Below are 22,815 nucleotides of genomic sequence, written 5' to 3'. Positions count from 1 at the left end.
TTGCTCGTTTTTTGCTCATGTTTTGCGAATAAAATTGTTGTCAAATACCGTTTAAATCCATTCAACGGATTTCAATTGGGACTGTTAGTTAACCTACTTCGTAGGTTACAAGATAAAACAGTTTTTTGTCGCATTTTGCATTCCGAGAGTTTCAGATCAAAAAAAGTGTTTTCTATGAAAATTAGACAACATTAAGTTCATAATATTGAACATTTTGATTATTGGCCTTCTGTATTGCGTAGAAAACAAAATAATATATATATTTTTTTACCATTAGTATACTAGTAAGTGATAAGTGTTTTATTAAAGCAATATATTGATACTTTCTTTACCTTTAAAAATCCAAACCATATTGAATTGGCAACACGCCAAACCCTGTTTAAAACCCCAATGTGACATACTAACCTACTTTGTACAGCAATATTGGCTCCAAACATGACTAGTATTTCGTCTCAACACAAGCCATTTTTTATTTGTTTTAAAATTTGACATTTTCATTATCTTGCAAATACCTAGCATTGCTAACTAAATTGTATCCGATTTTGTTAGCAAACGGTATTAATAGAAATTATTTTTCGTTAGAAATGCTTTCACTGGAACACACGCGAGCTTTCGTCATCGATTGGAATTGGTGTGACGTCAAACGCAAAACCATCATGGACGTACCCGAGGTAATTTTCGCGACACTGCCCAAGCGCTACAATTAGGTTATTGTTTTAAAGAAAATGACCGGTTGTATTGTCCAATGTTGTCAGATCTGAACAATGCACGTTGTCAAGTGGGATTTTTGGTGCGTCTTAGTATTTTGTGGTATCGGTAAATCGTAAACCAGACTGTAGTCGACATCTGGGCCATAGCTTGCAATCCAAAGCAGCCTTTTCCACCGGAAAAGCTATATTTACAAAAACATAGGAAATCCACACTTAAAGTAAACAAGCTTTCCAAAGCTAAAGCAAATCACCTAATTTTTAGAAATTAGTGCATTTCTAAGCAAAAAGGTCTACGACAATTAGGGCATCCAAGGGCAAAAAATTCTGACCTTGAGGTCGTGGCAATGCACTAGTTTGGACCTTTTAATACTCGCTGTGAATTCACAAAAGATAGCAAAAAATGTGAGATGTGGTTATTAACACCTGACCCACCAGAACCCAAACGCTAACCCAAATAATGTGCATTAATTTAATAAATATTTGAACGCTGGGAAAAAACCCAAACTCGGGTGGGCATAAGATAGTTCCTCATCCATTGTATATAGGATTGTTACGTAACAAATTGAGGTATTGGGGTCTTAAACGTTTATGTCTTTATTAAATCAACGCACATTATTTGGGATAGGGTGCTGGTAACCTTTGGGTTTGTGTGGATCAAGTATTGTTAAACTTAAACTTCTTATGCACATTTGTTAAGTCAAATTAGTGTATTTTCCAAGACCTCAAAATTTAAAAGTCGGACTTTTTGATTCTTTGGATGCACTAATTGTCTTAGACATTTTTGCTTAGAACTGCAATTTCAAAAATTCCAATTTAACCATATGCCTAAGGGCGGTTTCAGGATTTTTGATAGGGTAGGAGGAATATTGTCAAATATAACCTTATAAAGTTACATCAAAACATTGCCGTATACGAAGTTACTTTAAAACGATACGTTATAAAGAATGAGATATCTTTTGAAATTTGGTGTCTGGGGTGTGCAATTAAAATCTAACATAACGTAACGGAATTCTTATATTTTAGGCTAACAATTGTCAGGGTTTATTTCCAGATATGCATTACACATACAGTGCATTTATTTTGTAAAAGTTAAGTTCCAATACGTTGAAAGTAAGTTTAAATGTCATATTATTAGGACGTTATCGAAGAGGTACGATTGGATTAAATTGGCTGAAATTGCTTTTTGCAAAAAGTCACAGGATAGCCTATACATATTTTCTAATGGGATAAGACTAGATAGTCAACCTGTAAACAGTTTGCTTTAACATAGTCATGATAGGCAAAAATACAGTTTGGAACAATGGAATATACAGTACGGTATTATTGGCGAAAGAAAATCCAGTTGAAAATGACTAAATTAAACAACCGCCTCATTCTACACTTGGTCCTCATTCTACACTTGGTCCTCATTCTACACTTGGCTGCTTTGCTTTTGGTTATTTGCAATTGTTATAGCGATTTTGCAATATTGCAGCCTACTCTATTACATAATTTAAACAGCTATAGGTTTTTTTAGGGTTGTTCTCATTTGAAGCAGACAAAGCGGCTGTTTTACTGTTCCCCGCTAACCTTTTCCTACAAATATCGTTATACTTCAATATTATTAGTACCTTCTAGCTGTAGCATTTAACAAATATATGCTTTATTTCAGGTGCGCAAGTCATTGATGGAACTATTAAAAGATCACGTCATACCTGCATGCAAAAATCTTTCTCTAAAAGTCGGCCTATTCTGATGTTTATTGAAATTCTAAACGTCAAAAAAACAAGCGGAAGTTTTCAAACTTCACACTAACATTCAAATATGCATGATATGTTTATTGAAGCACATAATGGTTACACATCGTTAAAATACCAGACGAAAAGGCATATCTCTTCGGAAATTGCGTCACAAGCAAAAGCATACGCTATGGGGAAACTTACATGCGCTATTAAACAAATCACAGTTTTTTACTGTTAATTAAATAATTCACTGTACGTGTCGGCTCAGTAAGCACGCGGTGCACATTTTGTTTCAAGCCTCCTTTACACCAATACATTCTTGGGTTTTAAAGCGTATTTTAACATAGTGGTAAATTGTGTCATTATCCCTTTAAATAAACTTTTCAAAGCTGATGTATGAACTGGTTTTACTTTATGCACCATCACGTCGATTGTGTATTCCAAAAGGTCTGCCCAAAATGAAAAGTCGATCACACAAAAGCCGATCAATTATCGGTGACAAATAACCCTTAAGCAGTAGTTTGTCGTTATAAATTTAAGCTTATATATGTCGTTATATAAGCTTAAACAACTACTTGGAATGTCGACTTTGTTACAGCACGATTAGACCTCGTTGCGGTCTTGGCGTAGCTAGAAGTCAATGCAACTGCCCAACACGGGAACCTTGTCACGAAAGAGAAACGAAGCTCGGTTTAACATATGTACAACATTTCCCAAGACGCAAATATAGCGCCGGCTAGATCAGGGGTCACCAAACTTTTTTCGGAAAACTATTCTTGCCGAACTTTAATACCTTAATCATCGTTAAACGAAGTAAATACAAACAACATTCAAACTTTAGTTCATCTTCATCAAAAAGATAAGCATCAAGCCGGAATATTTGACCCGACAGGTTGGATCTGGCCCGCGGGCCGTAGTTTGGTGACCCCTGGGCTAGATGAATGACCGATGCGAAAGTTGACTGGCGAATAGTTGACTAGGTTTCGGGACTATAGTGTCGAGATGCGCGTTGGCTCCCGCGCGGAGTTACGCAAAGACGACAAAGGAGCGTTGTCCCTGCTGACCCCGAATCGGCATGCTGTGGATGCCGTTGCGCAGGCTTGCCCGGTACATACGTTGCGGGTCGGTTTTGAGAACTTTCACCAAACCTCCTTGTGCTGAAAACGATTAAAAAGTAGCGTGGTAACATGTTGCAGACCAACTTGTGTTTTGCGCTGTACGAGTCGCTTATATCACCCCATTTTTTCCACCAGTTTGAGAATAAACAAACTTTGTAGTTTAGTTAATAATTTGCTAGCATTTTTATTAAATTAATTTTTCCGGGTTCAATGTGAAAAAATCTCCATACATACACAGATCGGAATTCGTTCGATTTGGCTTATTCCATCATTAAGTGTGGCCTGTTATTTTTTGCTTAAACCGACAAGATTAAAAAATCTTATAGAAACATTACAGGCACCAACGATTGAAACCACTGCTGCAACTTGAGCTCTTACCTGTTATAGTTCCGTTGTGTATAGCGGCCGTACAGATCAACGAGAATTCAAAGTAGTTTTCCGTGCCCCAAACCTCGTAGTTGTTTTCGCAGCCACTCGGACAGATCACCCCAAACTCTTCGCTTTCAATCGAGACTGCCATCGTTTTGCACGAGACTGAAAGGAACATACAAAACCATGTTTTCTAACCGGGTTTAAACAACTTGTTATTTGGAGCATTTTAGTCCACTAAAACGTATTAAGAGCAATCGTAGTGCGAAATACATTGGCAATCATTTGACTTAGATCAAACTGTCATACTTACTTGTGAACGTGGAGGTTCGGTGTTGCAATACATCTGAAATAACAAGAAAATGTAGTTGCAAACAGGTTTAGAAGAAAGCGTACAATGATCACTGTGGTCTGATAAATTAGGCCTACAATGGTAATTCTGTAGTTCTTATTGTTGGACCGTACAAAGCTAACTTATAGATCTTTGTCAACATCGCTACCCGTTGCACGTGGCAGGCTATATTCTAAATTCTAGCTTTATTAGGCCTATGTTGAGAAATCTTACTCTGAAAAACAAAAGATGTCATCCAGGGATGATCTTTAGACTGGCTTGTAATTCCATTCTCTTCCGTTCCGATGTAGGCATCGAGGCCTGGAGTTTTTCGTAGGGCTACCGCTCCACCACGTCTCCCTGTGGAACACGTACACAATAGCCTACATTATTTTGCAATACAGTCGGTAACATTTTTGCAAGCTCCTAATAAAGTATTTTACACAAAAAAGGACATTTCTCCTACAATATTGTTTCCATAAAGTAAGGTCAACAATTCAATGTAGATCTTGCCATTATTATCGCATATAAAAAAATGACTGAAATCCCGTTTAAGTATAATTAAACCACTGACGACAATCTAAATCAGGGGGGGTGGGCAACTTACGGCCCGCGGGCCAGATCCGGCCCGCGACCTATTTTACAACTGGGCACGAGGTCATTCTTCATATTTTTTAGCTATTTTAACTACGAAAAAGCAAATATTTTTTGCGCTTTGCGTTAATCTTGTTCCTCCATCTAGTGTAAATTGTAAAATACCCTAGCTTTATCCCTAATTAACTGTCGTTGCAGTGATAATAAGATGCGTAAAGTCTACAAAGTTGACATATTACGGCCCGCGGAGACCTTTTTTAGATTGGTTTTGGCCCACGACTAGAAAAAGTTGCTCACCCCTGATCTAAATCATTAAAAATAAATGGTGTCGAATATAAAGAGAAGAACATAAACGAAAACATATAGCAAGCGTAGGCCTACTGTTTTACATACAAATCTCAGCTAAATAATCCATTTTGCTGTTATGAAAAACATTTCAGCTGTGATGAAAAGCATTTTAATTGTTATAAAAACATTTCAGTTAAACTTCCGTCGCAATAACTTAAATCCAAACCCAATCATTTGTTCGAAGAACCTTGTCGTGTCGTTTCAACCCCAAAATTCTTGCAATTAAGTTATTTTATTTCACAACAGTTACTCCATTCAATACAACATAAGAGTGCTAATTTTCAAAACCGAAAGTAAAACGAAAGAACTGAAGCGCCTAATTGTAACTCACAATCGATTCTACCGTCGTGGACGGCAGCCAGGCACAGACTGGAGTCGTCGGAGTAAACTCCAGTTCCCCAAAGCGTGTTTCCGCTGCATCCCGGAGGACAGATTGCCGTGTACACGTCGCTGTTGACGAACGCAACCGTTGTTTCGCACCCGACTGAAACCAAAAGGTTGTTTTAAAAACGGCTCGCGTCGACTTCAAGTTTGCAAAATGAATAAAAATTTACCTGAAAGCACCTTTTCTTCCGGGAAGCTCTTGTCTGCAAAAATAAGTTAAAAGAAAATTGTAGTTTTTTAAATGACAAAGATTGTTTAAAACGACTGGCTGTAGCCTACTAGTAAATTGATAAAGATATTTGCGAAAATTCATTTAAATTTTATTGTACCAGCCTTAGTAAATAAATCCAACTATTTAGCCTATAAATGGGTCTTTGTTTTTTTTCTTTTTTAACAAATCATTCACGTGTGAGTCAGTTTATAAGGTTCAAGATAGCTAATATGTACATAGAAACTAGTTACACCAACCTTGAATTAGGTAGTGTCCCTGACTTGGGTTACGCACTAGGCCACTCTCGCTGGTGACGTATTTCTCGAATTCGCCAGTGTATTTGATGCCACCCGAGGTTCTTCTTATAGAAATCTGCTTTCCAGCCCATTGGTGGCCTAAACATAATATTTTGTTTTGGTGAAACAAACAACTGTTTCTACAATGCTTATAGTTTAGCGAGGCAGACTGGTAAAATCTAATAGCAGCCTTCAGTAACTTATTGCAAAACGAAAATCAGTAGATAAAATCTTCTTAAACTTCTTAATAAAATTATACTGAGAAACCTCGATATGGATTTGCATATGGTTGTTGGTGACGTTAGTCTATATGTGATGTTGAACAGAGTGTCAAATAAATCGTGCGCACTTAGAGACTTGCATACTAACATTGAAAACCAAAATTATTAAACAGAAAAAACACAGCAACCCCTCAAAATCCAGCAAATAGACCAAATTGTCGCATAATGCTTCCGTTAACAATGAACTGAAAAAGTCTTGCTTCCCATTTGGTAAATACCTTTAAAATAATGGTGTTCAAAACTAGTAACTTTTCGTTAATTGCTATACAGTTGGCTCGAAATGCTCACTTATAAGGCATATTGGAGTTGTGGCCGAGTAGAGACCCTGGTTTGACCTGTCCATCCAATCCTCAGGGGGCGCCCGAGTGCAACCGTGCTCGCAGACAATCGTGAATTCAAGGTCGATAACATAGGAAGCAGCAAACTTGCAGGATACTGCAAACATGTTCCGTAAAAATGGAGTTAATATACCGCTACTCGCAATTGATTAATTCGTGAATTTTGCTTTGCAATGCCTATATGTTTTTCTCATTTTAAATGGGTTGTAAGCGTAACCTTTGTTTGCTAATCAATACGAAAATGTGCTTAGAACATCTCAAGTGATCTTAAGACTGTTTATTTATTAAAACAGATAAAACATAAAATAATTTCTTAAAATCTTACAGAAATATATATATTACGCCTATAAGGCATCATCAGTTTCTGTACAAAAAACAAACATGTAAAAATGCCAATATGGGTCGTTAAAAAGTAAAATATATAAAATTAAAAAGAGTAGGATAGCGTATAGGTCTAAAATCATAAAACACCTGCAGATGTCAGATGCAAAAGCAACAACTAGACCCATATTGGCATTTTTACATGTTTGTTTTTTGTACAGAAACTGATGATGCCTTATAGGCGTAATATATATATTTCTGTAAGATTTTAAGAAATGATTTTATGTTTTATCTGTTTTAATAAATAAACAGTCTTAAGATCTTTGGATACGAAGACAAGAATCTTTCTTTTACATTTTATTGTCCGCGAAAGATCCTTTTACTTTCTGAAGTGTTTCAACATCTTAAGTGGTTGTTTCAAAAGGTAATATTAAATAGGCAACATGTGACGTTTGGTGGCACAGCAAGTGGATTACCAAACTTACTAAAATACGTTCAGTATAACCTTGAATTAATTGTGCTAATTTTAAGTCCATGTGCTCCTTATGCTGCCATTCTTGATCATACTCGCAAAGTTTCACAAATATTTCAGCAATGGTTTTAAATCACATAAATCAATGTTAAACTATATAATTGAGTAGAAATGCCTTTTATAGTTCAAAGGTGTGATGCTAAACAAGTTATCCACAAAACGACAATAAATTTCACAAAATAAAGTAAAAACGTTCAAAGAAAAAATGACACACTCACCCCTCAGTTCGGTTTTGACTTCTTCAAGGTATCCTATAAAGTAAAAGCGTTTCATTAACAGGCAAGAGTAATATTTCTCCCTTTCTTGATCTTAATATTCGCAACTGATAATTTGTGCGTTTGTTTGCTACGGTACAAAGCGAACACGTCAGCCTATCAATATTTTGTATAATGAGAGATTTTACGATAAGGCGCGTTCATATCAATTACAGGCAAATCGGGACTATACTGTAAACCAGTGGTTCTCAACCTGGGTGCCGCGGCACACCGGGGTTCCATTTCTAATGCTCAAGGGTGCCGAGAGATATTTAAGAACTTCGAGAATCTGATTTTTGCTTAACAACTTTTTGTGTAGGATTAGAGTGGAGTAAATCCAATTATAACTTCTTACTTGTGAAGAGTCTATGTGTGTTGTTCCAGTTCCGTTTATTGTGACATTCTAGTGAACTACATACGAAAAAATATTATAGGGGTGCCGCAATCTATTTATTATTTCTTAGGGGTGCCGCTAGCCATAAAAGGCTGAGAAACACTGCTGTAGACCGGTTTGAACATACGTCTTACGTAAAGCAAATAATAAACAACGATTACCGTACGCGCATGAAATTTAAATTGCAAGGTATAGCCTGTAGCGTGTTTGGATTCGGTGCACAATTGTCTTGATACGATTTTAAATACAAGCAATTCTCTGTAAAAGTTATGTTTACCTCCAAAGGTAAATGCCTCTCCATTAGTGCTCCACTCCAGACTTTCAATCTGGTTTTCCGTGGTACCGTTGAACCAGTCTTGCTTGCCTATCTTTCGCACGGTAACAGGGCCGCCATTTTGATCTGTGAAAGAAAAAAAAAACATAATTTAAATTAGTGACGCGCTTTATAGACGCCTCTCAAACAATGCATTTTGTTGGTTTGTTTAAATGGGGAAAGCCTTAAGAGTGGCCAAAGAGCGTCTATAGTTTTGTTTAGATGCAAAGAAAATGGTGTACAAAAAAAGGTTTCATAAATACGCTCATGAGGCGTTTTACTGGGCCTTGTACATATTGAAATACATCCGCAGCTGATTGCGATAAGGAGGCAGACAAAAGCAAGATAATATTCAAATTCATTGAAAACGTAAAATAAGTTTAACGTGCACTTCAGCAAAAACGTGTAAACGCTAGGTTATCTAGTAAACGTTATGCAGTATGCATCAACAGTATAGGGTGTCACAACTAGCTTATCCAAATATGCCCCTTTTTAGTAAATCGCGGAGTTTATCAATTTTGTAATTACTTAAGTCGATAACATGAATTTAGTTCAGTTAAGTTACTGTTTTTTTGTAATGACTTGACTGGACTTGACTTCGTTTTTGTAAAATTAGTTGACTTGACTTTAGTCTTTCAGCCGGGGAAACCGATGACTTTGATTTAGACATGACTTGTTAAAAATAAAACTCACTTGTACCTAAGTCATTTCACAGACGACCTGATTGGGTCCTAATTTCAAACTGACTTTCGCACAACACTAAAGTTTACACAAAGTTTTCGCAGAATCGACTCAACAATGAGTACAAATGTGTTTAGGTGTAATTTGACGCTGTGTCCTCGAAAACAGACGGACGCTAAACCTGAAATAATTCCGGCGTGTAAAGCGGCGAAGCAGATCTTGCTGCTGGTGGTGTACGTCTTGCTGCCGTACACTGCACCTTGCCACGAGTGGAACATGCATCCACGCGGACACTCTACAACGAAGCTATCTTCCGCCAGCATATCGGCTGTCGTGTCGCAAGAAACTGGAATAACAAGAATTGTAATTGTCAATCTATTACAAGGTTACATTTGAAGAAATGTTTTGTGAGCATAATATAATGGCTGGAGATTGCAGTTAGACGAAGAACATGTTTTGTTTTCAATAAAATTCGTGATTAATTGTAACAACAGGACAGCTAAACAACAAATGCATTTATTCATTGTGTTACGGCTGAAAATGAATGATTGTTCTAGCAATGTGACGTATTTTTTTTGCACCGTTTTATTATTGTGAGGTAATCGAAACTCCCAAACCGTTTAGAACAGGGGTTCTTAAACTTGGGTCCATAGACCCCTTGCGGGTCCGTGAACTAGTTTTAGGGGCTTCATGAAGGCCTAATTGAAATGTGTTTAGTGTATATTTAAGAAGTAATCAATTTTTCAAAGACAAGAGTTTAAATAAAAATAAAACGTTTTTGCACTGAATGCATTTGCGCTCCATTTCACTTACATATTTTTTGAACCGAAATAACCAGATTTCGAAAATTACTCGTATTTTGGCGTCAATTTATAACGTCATCTCTGAAAATTTTTCGCCTACCGTGGTCAACGCGAAGCAAGAAAGTATATTAGGGGTCTGCGGTAAAACAGTTTAAGAACCCCTGGTTTAGAAACTGATAAATCATTGTTTCGGTCAACGACACTTTATTTAACGTAAATGGAGGGCATAACTTGCATAAAAACGTACCTCGGAGGAGATTGGGACGCCTCTTCAGGGCTCCTGAAAATGTAGAAATTTTAATTAGGTACCTTTCTTAAGGTTTTAAATTAATATTTTAATGTTTCCAATTAAGGCATTTGCTTTAAATGTAACCAAGTGTTTACCTCCGACGACGAAAGATGCCTTGTTCGTTTCCGCTTGCGAAGTGACACCGTTGCGCTTGCTTCCAAAGTAATTAGACAGAACTGCGTGTTTTTGCACGGTCACTCGCCCTCCCAGAGCACCTAATTACGAATAGGAATTAAATGCAAAGCAATCTATTATTATACGGGTCAGCAACTTTTTTTTCTATGTGTTATTGGCTCGTCAACTCTTAGTGATAATGCTTCTTGAACTTGAATTGGGGGTGGCTGCTCTACCGAGACTTATATTACTATACTGCAGACCTTTTAATCAATAAACCACTTGAATGGTTTAAACCGAATAACGTAAAATATTTAATTTTTATCGCCACTCTAGATATTATTCCAGGCTGTTTTACGTCAAAAATTAGATGACAAAAACCAAACTAAAAAAATGTTTTTGTTAAAGTCAGTGTAGTGCCAATTTTTTTAAATGGCACTGACGAAACTATTTACATCAATCCTTAAAACTGCAACCTAAGACAAGCTATTCGTAAAATAGGGGAACTGTCAAAAGTTGGTGTTTGTATAGTAGCAAATTACACAAACTCAAATGGACAGCAACCAAACGAAAACCTCTTATCAAATTTTGTACATCATCCGCTCCTTAAAGTGGGACTATATAGTGATTAAAGTTTTGTACAAAAATAAACAAACCCCATATACCTTCTATAAGTCCATTGTGTACTGCGGCGCCGCACACGTGCGAGTTCTCGGCATAGGGGCCTTCCCCATACACGTCACTGTTGTCTTCTCCACATCGAGTCGGACAGATCACGGTGAAAAAATCCTCGAGCACCCGGTCGGCGCGAAAGCTGCATCCGACTGGGAAACGAATTGAGCAATTTTTTTGGAGGAAATTTTTGGATTTAATATATCGAGACTTTTACAATGGGTCTTTAAAGTCGGATGACAATTGGGAAGGAATACTAAACAATCAACAATAATTGAAGTTTAGACATTTTACTCTTTGCGAAATCGGGATTCCTATGGTTTGAAAGCTGTAACATATATTTCCCTCGTTATCAAGACTTTTCACTGGTTATAAACGATAAACCATAGTATTCAACTTGATTTTGACTTTTTTACAAGGCCTTTTTGTTTCTAATAAACGCCTTCAGCTTTTTTGTTTCTAATAAACGACAAACTCCAGTATTGGGTAACCAAAATTATAAATAGAGCCTAAATTTAAAGCGAACACGATTTCGAAAAACAATTACGGTAGCGACATTTCGAGATAATCCTTAAATCATAAATCGAAATTTATCCATTCGTTCAATTTGCGTTAGTACTCTGCACTAAGTGCACTATACCGCAACAGCCCATTAAGCGTTTAGTTTAATTAAAGGCTTCTGCCTAAGAGGTTACCATTCGGGTAAGGGTTACAGGATTAAGTACAAATTATGCTAAAGCAGGTGCGATATTCTGGGTTGATACAGGAACGCTTCCGTCGTACGCCTTAATGAATTACGTATGGGTAGCATTTATAGTTGGATATTTATATTTAACACTATCAAAAGGTTCAGTCAAGCCTTGACCATTTAAGCATAAACACGCACTTGTTTTAAGTAAAATCTAAAAAAAACTAATTATTTTTAAATCACGTAAGAAATGTTTTACCTGATAAAACTGCCGACAGATTCTGTGGACATTCTGAAATAAAACAAAGAAAATATCAGAATCCGTATATAACATAATTAATAATTTGGCATACTTTAAGTACTGAAACTTAATTCTGCCATGAATACCCTGCATATTTAGTTCAGTAAAATCCGGCAGTTGAGAACTTCTGAAAACGGACCAAGATATGTACATTTTTTTGCCATCATGGAAAAATACACGTGTAGGACGTGTTGGTCAATGGTGTTTGTAGCGCTATACACAAAGTGAGTTGGTGTATGGCAAACAGACTTTACAATCATGCGCTGTAAATATTTATTCCTCGCCGGACGGAATTGGTGATTCGCTAACATTGCACGATTATATCACGAACAGGTTTAAATCCGTACCTACTTTCGCCGAGCCCGTTGCGGTTAGGTTGAACAAGACAAGCCACCGTTAATCAGCGCGCAGTTGGATTACATTTTAACGGATTACATGGTTACTTATAGCGTGTTTCTCCATGTCCAATACATTAAATGCAATGCGGTACGTCGATTTTTATTCACAGAAGAATTATAATCAATTAAGTCAGTGTTTGTCAACCTTATTTACGTCATGGCGCACCTGTAAACGTTTTTGTAAGTTTTTAATACATTCACATTAACGTCCATTATCTTCAAAGTACTGTTTGTCCAAAGAGCTAAGCCAAAATTAAAAAGTAAAGATCAGGAATTAAGGTCTACTTTTATCTTGCAGGGGTAAGGGTGATTTATATAATCACATATTCAGTGCAACGTAAAAAGTAAAGAATTACGTTTATATTTTTGAATATTTTTTCGATTTGCCTGCGGCGCACCTGGTAACCTTTCTTAGCGCACCGGTTAGGAAGCGCTGAATGAAGTTACGAACTGATGTCACACACACGCGTCTGTGAGCAAAACAGTTTCTCAATAAGTTCCACTCCAAATATTTGCATGTTATGAAATGAAGCAGGTTATGTAATGACATTTACACCAGAAAAACACTCGCTCAAGGAAAACGCGTAAAGACAGCTCAAATTTCTATAAAGCTTGGGCGACTTTGTTTTTAACTACACAACGAAGAGACATCATCCAGTTAGATTTTCGCGATAAAATCATCGGCACCGATTGTAGCGAAACACTGACAGACTGACATTTGTGTTTAGGCAAAATAAGCTTCGCCCAATTACATTTCGCCGTAAAATCATGTGCACATTACTGAAGAATTTCTTAAATCGGTGGTTCTAAACCGAGGGCTTCTAACATTTGCAGGGTAGCGCAAACTTTTTCAAAATATCTTATTTTTGTAGTGACTTAACATGTCCGCATGCCTGCCTTAACGCTGTCCTTAACCTAAGAAACATCGACTGTGTAGTTAAGTTACTATTACACGTGATACAAATGCAATGTGCCATTGTGGCAACTATTGAAAATATTTGCCAGTCGGTCACTTTGAGTGTATGAAAAGTATGTTTAATACGCTTTCCGCGAAGAGGGCTTCTAATATTAGTGTTGCGGTGTTTGAGTTCCCTTTGGAGTGAAGTTAAAACATTTAAACGAACATTTTGGGCAAATTCTATTTAAAACCATCTACAGATGACTTTCTTTCACTTTTTTAGGAGATTAACGTCGCGGAAAAAATAAGATTCGTTAAAAGTGCCGTCAAATTTCGCTGATGCGTATTCCACAAAGTAGTTATTCTGTCTGGTGGACACTCATGACTGAAATAGGTTCAAAAGTGGACAATCATTAATTAATTATCCATGAGGCGTGATAGAATAAAAGTTAAGAACCACCATCCTTAATTAAGTTTTCAAGCTTCGCACCACGCATGTCACGTGTTGTTTATTCGTTTATGTATATTCTGCTACCACGCCTTGGCTTTGGTATCCTAAGTTTAAAATCATAGCCTGATTAAATCTTTAACCGGTACTGAAAGGTGCAGGACAGCGCATACGTGAGATTCGCGCTTTTGCGGATTGCTAAAATATCAGTCCACGTATAACTGCAGACCTAATGACGTGTTTTGTGGCAAAATTTGCGTTGGTGGCGACCTTACAGACGCCCCAAGCATTTAAACATGGAATCTCCAAGTTTCCATATGGGCTGCTTTATACCTTAACGAAGGCGGGTACATGAAGTTAGCGAGCAGAAATCATATGCCCTTTGCATTGTTTAAGTGTTCATAAATTTCACTCAGAGAAATGGAACATTTAAGCGAATAAACGATTTGTCTTGTATTGTTCGAGTTTTAGGCATGAACTACTTTTTGTAATTTATATGTGAACTCCTAAGATAAACACGCAAATGTGCTTCAATTCTTAGACCAAAAAAAAAATATATATATACCAAAATAAGATTCGATTTTTTTAGCAGAATGGAAAAAATAACTTCATTTTAGGAAATCGGATAATCCCTTGACAAACTGACATTTACATTGCTTAAATCGTACACAGGTGTTTCCCCATCTAGAGTATATTTTGTTTTTGAGGGTTTCCCCGCCAACCTTTTAATTAAGATACAAGTACGAGACTTCGCAAGGTGCGTTTATGTCTCGGGCGCATTTAATTATCGCAGGTGGTTCTAAGGTTCGGCGGAAGGCTTTTTAGTCCCAGGTGTTGTTGTTAATTAGTCTGTGGCAACAAACAGGAAACGGTCCTTGATATGTTGAGCCACTCCTATACCTACCTGTAGTTGGCGGGTGGTTGGTTTGGCCTTACAAATTAACTGCAGGATATTTTCTTTATTGTACCGCGAAAGTTTTTTGTACTTGACACAATTCGAAAGGTGGAGAACGCGTTATTTCCGTCAAGATGTTTTGCTTCTCGTTCTAACGATATTACAATATGGTTTTTGAGTCTTTTAAATCTTCATAAATATGCAAAGACTCGGTTGTAATGTGTTCCTTCAATACAACACACTTAACGACGATCTTTAGATGTGTTTTGTTTGGCAGACCGCGGCAAAACTGGATGGTACTTGATAAGTTAGATAATTTTGTTTTACATGAACTAATTGGCGTGGTAAAATTTAAATGTTACTTTAGGACCAAGCGTCGGGAGTGTTATGTAAGTAGCTGCGCTCTATCACAAGTAGTCCATTATGTGTCATAAACCGCAAGACAAAGGGCGTTATGACGCAGCTAATCGACGCACATTCGCCGAAGATGAGCTTTGCCAATAAAGCCGGGATTTTCCATTAGGACAGCAGTCGACGGTTAATCTAAATTTCGTTCGGGGAGATCTTTGTTGAGACATATATAAACGAAATCTTAATGGTGCCTAATCCAACATCCTGTTTTAAAAATAAACGTATACTCTTTATAACTTTGAAAATAGTTAATGTGACTAATTAATTGATGATGATACAAGAATACTTATCGAAACGTCTTTATCAAGATGTTGTCGATTGACTCGACCTTTTTGGCTTTATTCGTGCATAATGTACCCAGATATAGCTTTCATATAAATTTCAAAAATTTAGTTGAGCGAACTTCTCTGGTTTTGCAATTTCAGTTTTGAGGTAAAGCGTTAGCTCTAAAGTACCGCTAAGTTTAAATTCGTACGGTGTAAGTCGACAATAAAAATCACGTGCCTTCCATTTCGTAGGAGATCTGTCCAATAGAAAGAGACTGCGACGTTATTCCGTTTTGCGTGGATCCGTTAAAGCTGCTCTGCCAAGGCCTCTTCACGACGGCAATTCGACCACCCTTTTCAGCTAAAAAAAAGAAAAAAAAAACATTTTTATACACTTTGTCCAGATGGTTTTATCGCATTCCAATTATTCGTCATTCAACCAATACTGTTCTTGCTTGGAAGGTTGAAATAGGTACAAACTCGCGTTATATTAGGGTTTGATGGTTAGAGAACAAAACATACATATTGTAACACATTTAAATTTCGTCTTGAAGCTAAAATATGAAGAGAGGTTGGACTTTTCCCAGAATTAAGCCATTTACCAGAATAGAGGGTGTAATATTTCTGTAAGTGTTAAGTCAACCAACTCGAAAAAAACAAACCTGGGAATTTTCCGCCGTGAATGGCGGCCGCGCACAAATAGGAGCTGCCCGAATATTTCCCTGTGCCCCAGACCGCGTTATCACTGACCATGTCGCATCCGGCAGGACAAATAGCCAGGTATCGGTCCTCGCTGGTAAAGTCGGCTTTGGCGAAGCAAGAAACTGAAAAACAGGTTGAGTTTGAACCCATTGCACGTAACAAACATTGCAATAAACTGCCATTTGTTTAATCAATGAATTTAAGTCAAAGAATGTCGCCGTCGTGTTAGAAATAAAATCTTAAACTTATACCTTTGTTGGACAGTTATATGTGGTGGTTTAAAGGCACATAAACGACTGACGTTACTTTTTTATTTTTTATTGTTACGGTTAACGTGATTTGTGACGTCAATATTATAACAATCGCTGCTCGATACTGTTTATATTATACATAACTGCGGATGAGGTGATAATCACGGCAGAAACGCCTGCGGGCGGTTACTATTCTTAACTCTTTGCTAAATTGCCCTAAAAATTAAATAAACCAAACATCTCTATACTTAACGTCTATTTCAGTTGCTCAAAATTCTCGGACGCGGGGGATTTCGTTTAAAACAATGTGGCGTGAAAAGCAAAACAACGCCTAAATTAACGTTTCAACATCGATGTGTGAATAAGAAGAAAGAAACATGCGCAGCGGACAACAACTCACCTGCGTACAAGTTCTCTTTCGCCTCAGCCGCATCTGTGAAAACATTTTTAGCTTGTTAAATTTGATTCGATGTAAACAAAACGAAGCGCGACGAATAGGGCAAATTTTCCCAACACGCCGGGCTTTTGCGAAACAAACAAAAGGGTCAAAGCTGCGCGAATTCTTGATAACGGTGCTGTGGTGATTTATTGATGTTTAAGGCAGCATTGAGTTAATTTTCTTGTGGCTACGTAGGAGATTAATAAGAACTAGCGATAGCACAGCTTAGGGCGTTTGAAATGCTTATCTTCGATCGCCCGTTCTTAAAAGCGGTATAGATAATGAAGTACGTTTTTCACTTCACTTAACAAAGAGTATAATGCCGCGTACCTTGGAAGACCAATGTACGATTTCCGCTTTCAGAAGCCCTGCTGAAGATTCCATTCGACCACCTTCCTTTGTAACTGGGGCGTCCAGCAATTTTGCGAACAGTCACGGTGCCACCCTTGTTTGCTGTCAGAAGGCAATTACAACAATTTTTATCTGTATAGTTGCGGTGGGGTCGATGTTGTGCTTTATTCTAAGGATTCCTTAAGGCTTAAGCCCATTTCAAAGAGTTGGCAAAAAATTAAGTAATCGTCGTGCTTTATGTGGATCAAAATGTTCAACGACAAAGATGTTTTAGAGTTTCATGACACAATTCTAATGTTGCTTCTTTCATTGACAGAAAGTAGGCAAACTCGTAAAATCGTAATCTCCAATATTTTGTGCGTCTACTCAAAATATGCAATACATCCTGATGTAGTTAATTTCGTTAATTTCAACGTGTTAGGTAAGATGGTGTGAAAGATAATTCGATCAATAATTTGGTCAACAAACTGACGCTTCGAAAATGGCGGTTACAAAGGCTCGACTTTTACTAAGTTCATCGGTGGGTTATGTCTAGTTCAAAGACTGTATACTTAACGTTTTAAATTTGGTCTGTTTTGCGACTTGGGCGTGATGAAACAACAGATCTGAGATTAAATCATTTTGTGTGCAAGTTCGCCATCATCATTGTCGGGCGTAAATTTTTACCTTCGATTCTGCCGTTGTGTATGGCGGCTGCGCAGATGTAGCTGTCGGCCCTGTAGTACTGGTCGCCCCACAGTTTTTCGGTGACGTTTTGGCAGTCGGAAGGACACGTCAAGGTCAAGACCTCGCCTTCCAAGTCGCTCCCCGTGATGTAACAGGAAACTGAAATTGGAGTGAAGAAATTAGAGGCAAAAGGTTAGCTAAATGCATTCCATTCGGAGGTAGTATTCGTTAATAATGGCTAAACACACTTTTTATGCTGAGTCGAACCGTCTCACGACGACTAAACGCACTTGCGTTTCTCTGATTCGTCAGCAAGACCTAAAGTTGTCGAAATTAGCCAATCCATCCTATTATTTTCGACGTCGAAAAAAAAAATTCCAAGCATTTTTCGTTTATTTTTGGTCATGATTAAATTAAAAAGGATATCTGAAATCTAAACAAGCTTGCGAAAAAAATGCTGTTTCTGTCTCGTTCATTTAAATTATTACTTTCCCGACCTGCTATTTTGACAGATAGTGGTTCGCTACAAACCATTGGGGAAAATGTTTATTCATGTTTTTTTTTAAGATATACGGTTTATTTTTGTTGCTTAAACGATTACTTTAGCACGACACATTTTAAATACGAAAGGCCAAGAGACAAATATAAAAGCTTGGCCGTCACGTTTTAACGATTGCTTTAACTTTCGTGCGTGATAAATATTGGACCCAAGTATCATTTAATTAGTTTTACGCTTTGGGGTGTAATCTCGATCAGCGACTGGTAACTTAATGAACTACGTTTTCATTTTTTTGAAGAAATTAAGTTTTAAAATGAATGCGAATACGGCCGCGAAGTTTGAAACCGCACACTTCCCGCATACAAGAAAAGGAATCTAAATCCGCCGACGATACAATGCAATACGCGTAAATGTCGATAATTCCGGTTGTCAGAACGCAAAGTCAATGACAACTAGTTTTATTTACACTAAAACGGACAAAAGCGGATTTGGCCGACAACGGAATCGTGTCGCAAATTCGACAATGCATTAAAGTTGGATTCGCGCAGAGACAAGGGAATTTTTGTGACACGAAAACCGACACGCTTAAACAAGGAAAGTCGAGAACTTGGAACGTAAGTTGGAATTGTCAGATTAAATCTACAAAGACAAGGTGAAGTGGGCTCATCTCTCTTGACGCGGTGTCGCGTTAAAACCGCTTGTTTTTCGCGAGCGATCGAGCTGACAGACGTCTTAATTGTTACGCACGTGGAAGGCGGCCAGAATAATCCCCCGATTTAAGGTGATGTCATTTCGAAGCGTGTCGGACGAAATTGCGTTTCGACACACTGCCTCGGGTGTGAATTTTTTGGCGAAAACAAGTGGCATCTATTGCTAGCCGGCAAAAGTAACTTCAGGAAAGGTTGTTTAATTTTTCAACTTTTTACATGAATTTTCAATAGAAAACGATTAATATGCTGTTTCTACCAGGCATAGTATACTTTTTTCTCCAACTGTTCAGCTATACCTATACCGGGAGCCTTCATCAGGGAATAAAACAACACCACGCAAAATTAAACGACAAACATAAAAAAGCTCTAACCTATACAAAATTTTAACCAAAAGTCAAGGGCCCACATAAAAACCAACGATGTAATTGCTTTGGGATTGTAAGTATTTACCTATTTCCAAAAACATTTCCTTGAATTGATATATCACAAGAGACCGCAGTACTATATTACACAGATGAAAAATCTCTGTTTGGCCGGAATACTATTCACACATAGGCTATCTATTTTTACGTTGTTTTTACCAACTATAAACGTCTCAAGCAACAGCAAAGAACGTTTTACACAATTACAAATAGGAAACATGTTATCCTTTAAGTGGGTAAACTAGTAAACGCACTTCGCAGGGATTTCCTAATCAATCTTGTAAAGTAAAAAGTTTCCGCAAAACTACAACGAGTTTAAGTAAAACGCCTCGGTGTACTTCATTCTAATGTTCCCTGCAGCAAAACTAGTTTGTCCGGTTCCAAACTGTTATGTCGATGACGAAATCAACGCACAATGCGGACTGAACATTGTTGCAGGCGCCTAAAACAAACAAAGCACGGGTTTGGCGAATTTGGCGACGACCTACCTGCTAGGTTGGTGACGACTTCACTCACAAGATCTGAAATAAAAAGTAGCCAACGTCAAACGAAATCATATAGTTGTGGAATATTTCGAGGATATATGCTTGTAGCAAACGTTAAACATATAGTAAGATGTAAGACAAAAAGCAAATACAATACGTTATATTCAACTGAGAAGTCTATTCCTTGTTAATGAGCAATTGTCCGCAAATGAACGAACACCTTATACAGCGAAAAACATGAAAAGTAGCGACATATTATCAAAATTTGTACTCAACAGGCTTTACAAATTTCTACATTTTTTAAAATAAAACGTGACGCGTTTCAGTGGCCCGATAAACACTCTCGTAAACATTTCAGACTTCACATTCCTTTATTTTTGCATTTCCGTTATTTCTTATACACTACATGCAAATCAATTTACTTACGTGGATTCTCATTGTCTACGGTTGTCAGAAGTTTAAGGTCGTCCCCCAGGCCCGCAGCAGATACCTTTAATAAAAAATATATTTTGTTTATCTCTCGTTCTGCGAAAAACAATTTAAACAGGCCCACGCTTGCGAGAAATGTGAACCGTGCAGCTGTCAATCTTATCAATTTCCCAACACGTTGGTCACTGTGATTTGTTTATAGTGTAAACTTAAAATACTGCGAAGCGGCGTTTAAGCCGAAGCCAAAGAATAGACCGGCGGCGTACAAAGGCGCGATAAAAATCTTGCCCATAGAACGTTTTTATTAAAGTTCCATTTTAGCCCTTTTACTGAAACGATCACGGGAAAGGTCCTACCGTCCAAAATTAAACAAAATTGTACTACAATTTGTTTTGTTCCAAGCGAGGTCGATAACTTTATTTTGTGAAGCGTACATCTTATTGCGCTATGCGGTGGTGACTATTGGTAAAACGAAATAATTTCTTTACTACAAGGCCAACCTAGGTTTAATTATTGCAAGTTTTCTATGATCTGTTATACAATGTATTTCGTAGGGACTGGTGCTTTTCCTTAATTAGAAAATATAGTATTCACTTTTTGTTTAAGTAATTACCGTTTGTATTCATTTAAAATATAAGCATGCTAATTGCAGTGCATTGCATTATTTTACTTATACCTTTTCCACGTAACTTGCACTTAATAGTAGCTGAATCCCGACAAATATTACACTAACTTGCTTCATTTTTTAAGTTTAACTATACGACCGTTCAGCAAAGTTCTAAATAACGAATAAAATAAATGGTGCTAAAACCTATTTCCTCTTTTTTTCATTTATCGCTGCGGGCTAATTAAATTTTCCGCTTGGTGGAGCTAAATTCTAATCATATAATCGTAAACTCAGTTCCAGTAACTTTGTGCGAAAATAACTCAGTGGATTTGTGTGTGAAATGCAATTGCGTTTCATGCAAAATACTATAGGGAAAGGCTAGCTAGAAGTTTGCAATTAAGCGAATATCCCGTGGACTGTCGGAAACGATTGCTAAAACGTGCCGTCACCCTAATCGCATCCAAATGTCAATGCTCACAAAGACTAAATATGGCCCAAAAACTTGACGGCTGACGGCGTAATTCGTGTTTGATACCCAGCATGCGGACTTTGCGTGGCCAATCGGGTGTATTCTTGACAAGCTTATTTTGCTGTCGATTGCTGTACTGTCACGACAAACGCATAGCAGCGTCGTGTCAAAATAATAAACTCTTTGCCCGACTATAGTCTTAACAAGCATAATTCTAAACCTTAATATCGTGAGTGTTGTGTTTGTGTGAAATTTGGTGACAGCAATTTAACAAATAATTTTAGAAAATTGCCGAGATCCCGTGTAACAAGGCCAACCCGCGAAAATGGCCAACCCGCGAAATCAATTTGGCTAAAATAAAAATAAAAAATAATGGTTTTATCTTTAATTATTTGGAGCTTAGGACGTTTTACAAGTGCGATGGTTAGATTTTCATTTCGTTATTGTTATATACCCTTTTTCAACTTTAAGATTTTTGGACGTTTCTATTGTTAAGACCAGGGGTGGGCAATTATTTTTTACCGCGATTCGCATGAGAAACTTAAATGTTGTGGCTAGCCGGGAGAAAATAGGATATCTAATACACGCAATATGACGTCAAACTCTGACACTATAAAACAAATAAGCTAACGAACTTGTTATTACGTTTGGAGTTGGGCGAAAATGTGCAATTTAAGTCTACGCATAGAGAATAGACAAACAACGGTCATTGCTTGACCTATTCGCGATTATTAAGTTGTTGGGCGCGTTGACCTAAAAGTTATGGTTAAAATACGTAAATAATTCGCACAAAAAAATTACAATGTTTTTTATTTTCTTATTGAAGCCTTAAGTTACCCATATTGCAAAAAAACTGTATAAATCGGGAGAAACACACAGCAAGGCATTAAGCAAAGTAAGTTGACAAAATTTAAATCGGTATTTAGAAAACGGTCGGTATTTCGTTCATATTTTAAAAACGGAATACATTTGACCGAAGCGCAAAAAATATATAAATATTAGGCTAAGTTTGTTAAATTTTCGTTGAAGAGAGTGCCACAGATCACAGTGCAGAGGACGTTTTATGTTTGTAAATGCCAAAACATCGCGCGAAACATACAAGAAAGACAGAAGAATTCGCGCGAAGCCCCAAAACAATTTCCATTTTACTATTTAAAACAGGCTAACCGCGGACCGGATTAAATTGCTTGGCGGGGCGTACGTTGCCCAGGTCAGGTTAAGACTATACGAACACTTATTCTTGCTGTTATGTTAGCATTTTTACAACATTTCAATAGATTAGGTAATGTGTCGTGAGCAGAAGAGGGATAAATGAAACAGTTGTTTTGGTTTTTGCTTATGCGCGTCTTTAGTAAATTTTTTAAACAACTTATTTTTAGGGGTTCGAAAAAAAAATCTGCAAAATC

The 22,815-nt window shown here is 37.3% G+C and overlaps 2 protein-coding genes across 2 annotated transcripts in view; one reads left to right on the top strand and one right to left on the bottom strand.

The window, feature by feature from the left end:
• LOC146138362 (protein CMSS1-like) overlaps positions 1-2,818 on the top strand; it is a 76,786-nt gene extending 73,968 nt beyond the window's left edge. The window contains exons 7-8 of the mRNA XM_083394887.1: positions 583-671; positions 2,362-2,818. Of these exons, the coding sequence (XP_083251013.1) occupies positions 583-671; positions 2,362-2,445 (173 nt within the window). The 3' untranslated portion in view covers positions 2,446-2,818. The remainder of the gene's footprint in view (positions 1-582; positions 672-2,361) is intronic.
• Positions 2,490-21,116, bottom strand: LOC146138361 (uncharacterized). Its single transcript, XM_083394578.1, has 23 exons — positions 21,010-21,116; positions 20,331-20,394; positions 19,908-19,940; positions 17,789-17,947; positions 17,102-17,224; positions 16,733-16,765; positions 16,042-16,203; positions 15,618-15,740; positions 12,022-12,054; positions 11,068-11,226; positions 10,384-10,503; positions 10,247-10,279; positions 9,378-9,542; positions 8,480-8,602; positions 7,773-7,805; positions 6,652-6,798; positions 6,044-6,181; positions 5,746-5,778; positions 5,523-5,675; positions 4,484-4,609; positions 4,232-4,264; positions 3,928-4,083; positions 2,490-3,588 (listed from the first exon to the last, which is right to left on the bottom strand). The coding sequence occupies exons 1-23, from the start codon at positions 21,073-21,075 to the stop codon at positions 3,458-3,460; spliced, it is 2,346 nt and encodes a 781-aa protein (XP_083250704.1). The 5' UTR covers positions 21,076-21,116; the 3' UTR covers positions 2,490-3,457.
• Between the last annotated feature and the right edge of the window lie 1,699 nt (positions 21,117-22,815).

The sequence above is a fragment of the Ascidiella aspersa genome, chromosome 7, assembly GCF_963924565.1.
Source record: "Ascidiella aspersa chromosome 7, kaAscAspe10.2, whole genome shotgun sequence".
Taxonomy (NCBI): Eukaryota; Metazoa; Chordata; class Ascidiacea; order Phlebobranchia; family Ascidiidae; genus Ascidiella; species Ascidiella aspersa.
Note: the sequence above shows the minus strand (reverse complement) of the source record. Positions and strands in the feature narration are given on the sequence as shown.

What these genes read in the sequence shown, in the direction of transcription:
- LOC146138361 (XM_083394578.1), bottom strand. Translation starts at nt 21,075, where the DNA reads ATGAAGCAAGTTAGTGTAATATTTGTCGGGATTCAGCTACTATTAAGT. An exon ending in GGCATCTTTCGTCGTCGGAG is followed by an intron (nt 10,280 to 10,383) that starts GTAAACACTTGG and finishes CTACATTTTCAG; the next exon opens with GAGCCCTGAAGAGGCGTCCC. An exon ending in ACACAACGGAACTATAACAG is followed by an intron (nt 3,589 to 3,927) that starts GTAAGAGCTCAA and finishes AATCGTTTTCAG; the next exon opens with CACAAGGAGGTTTGGTGAAA.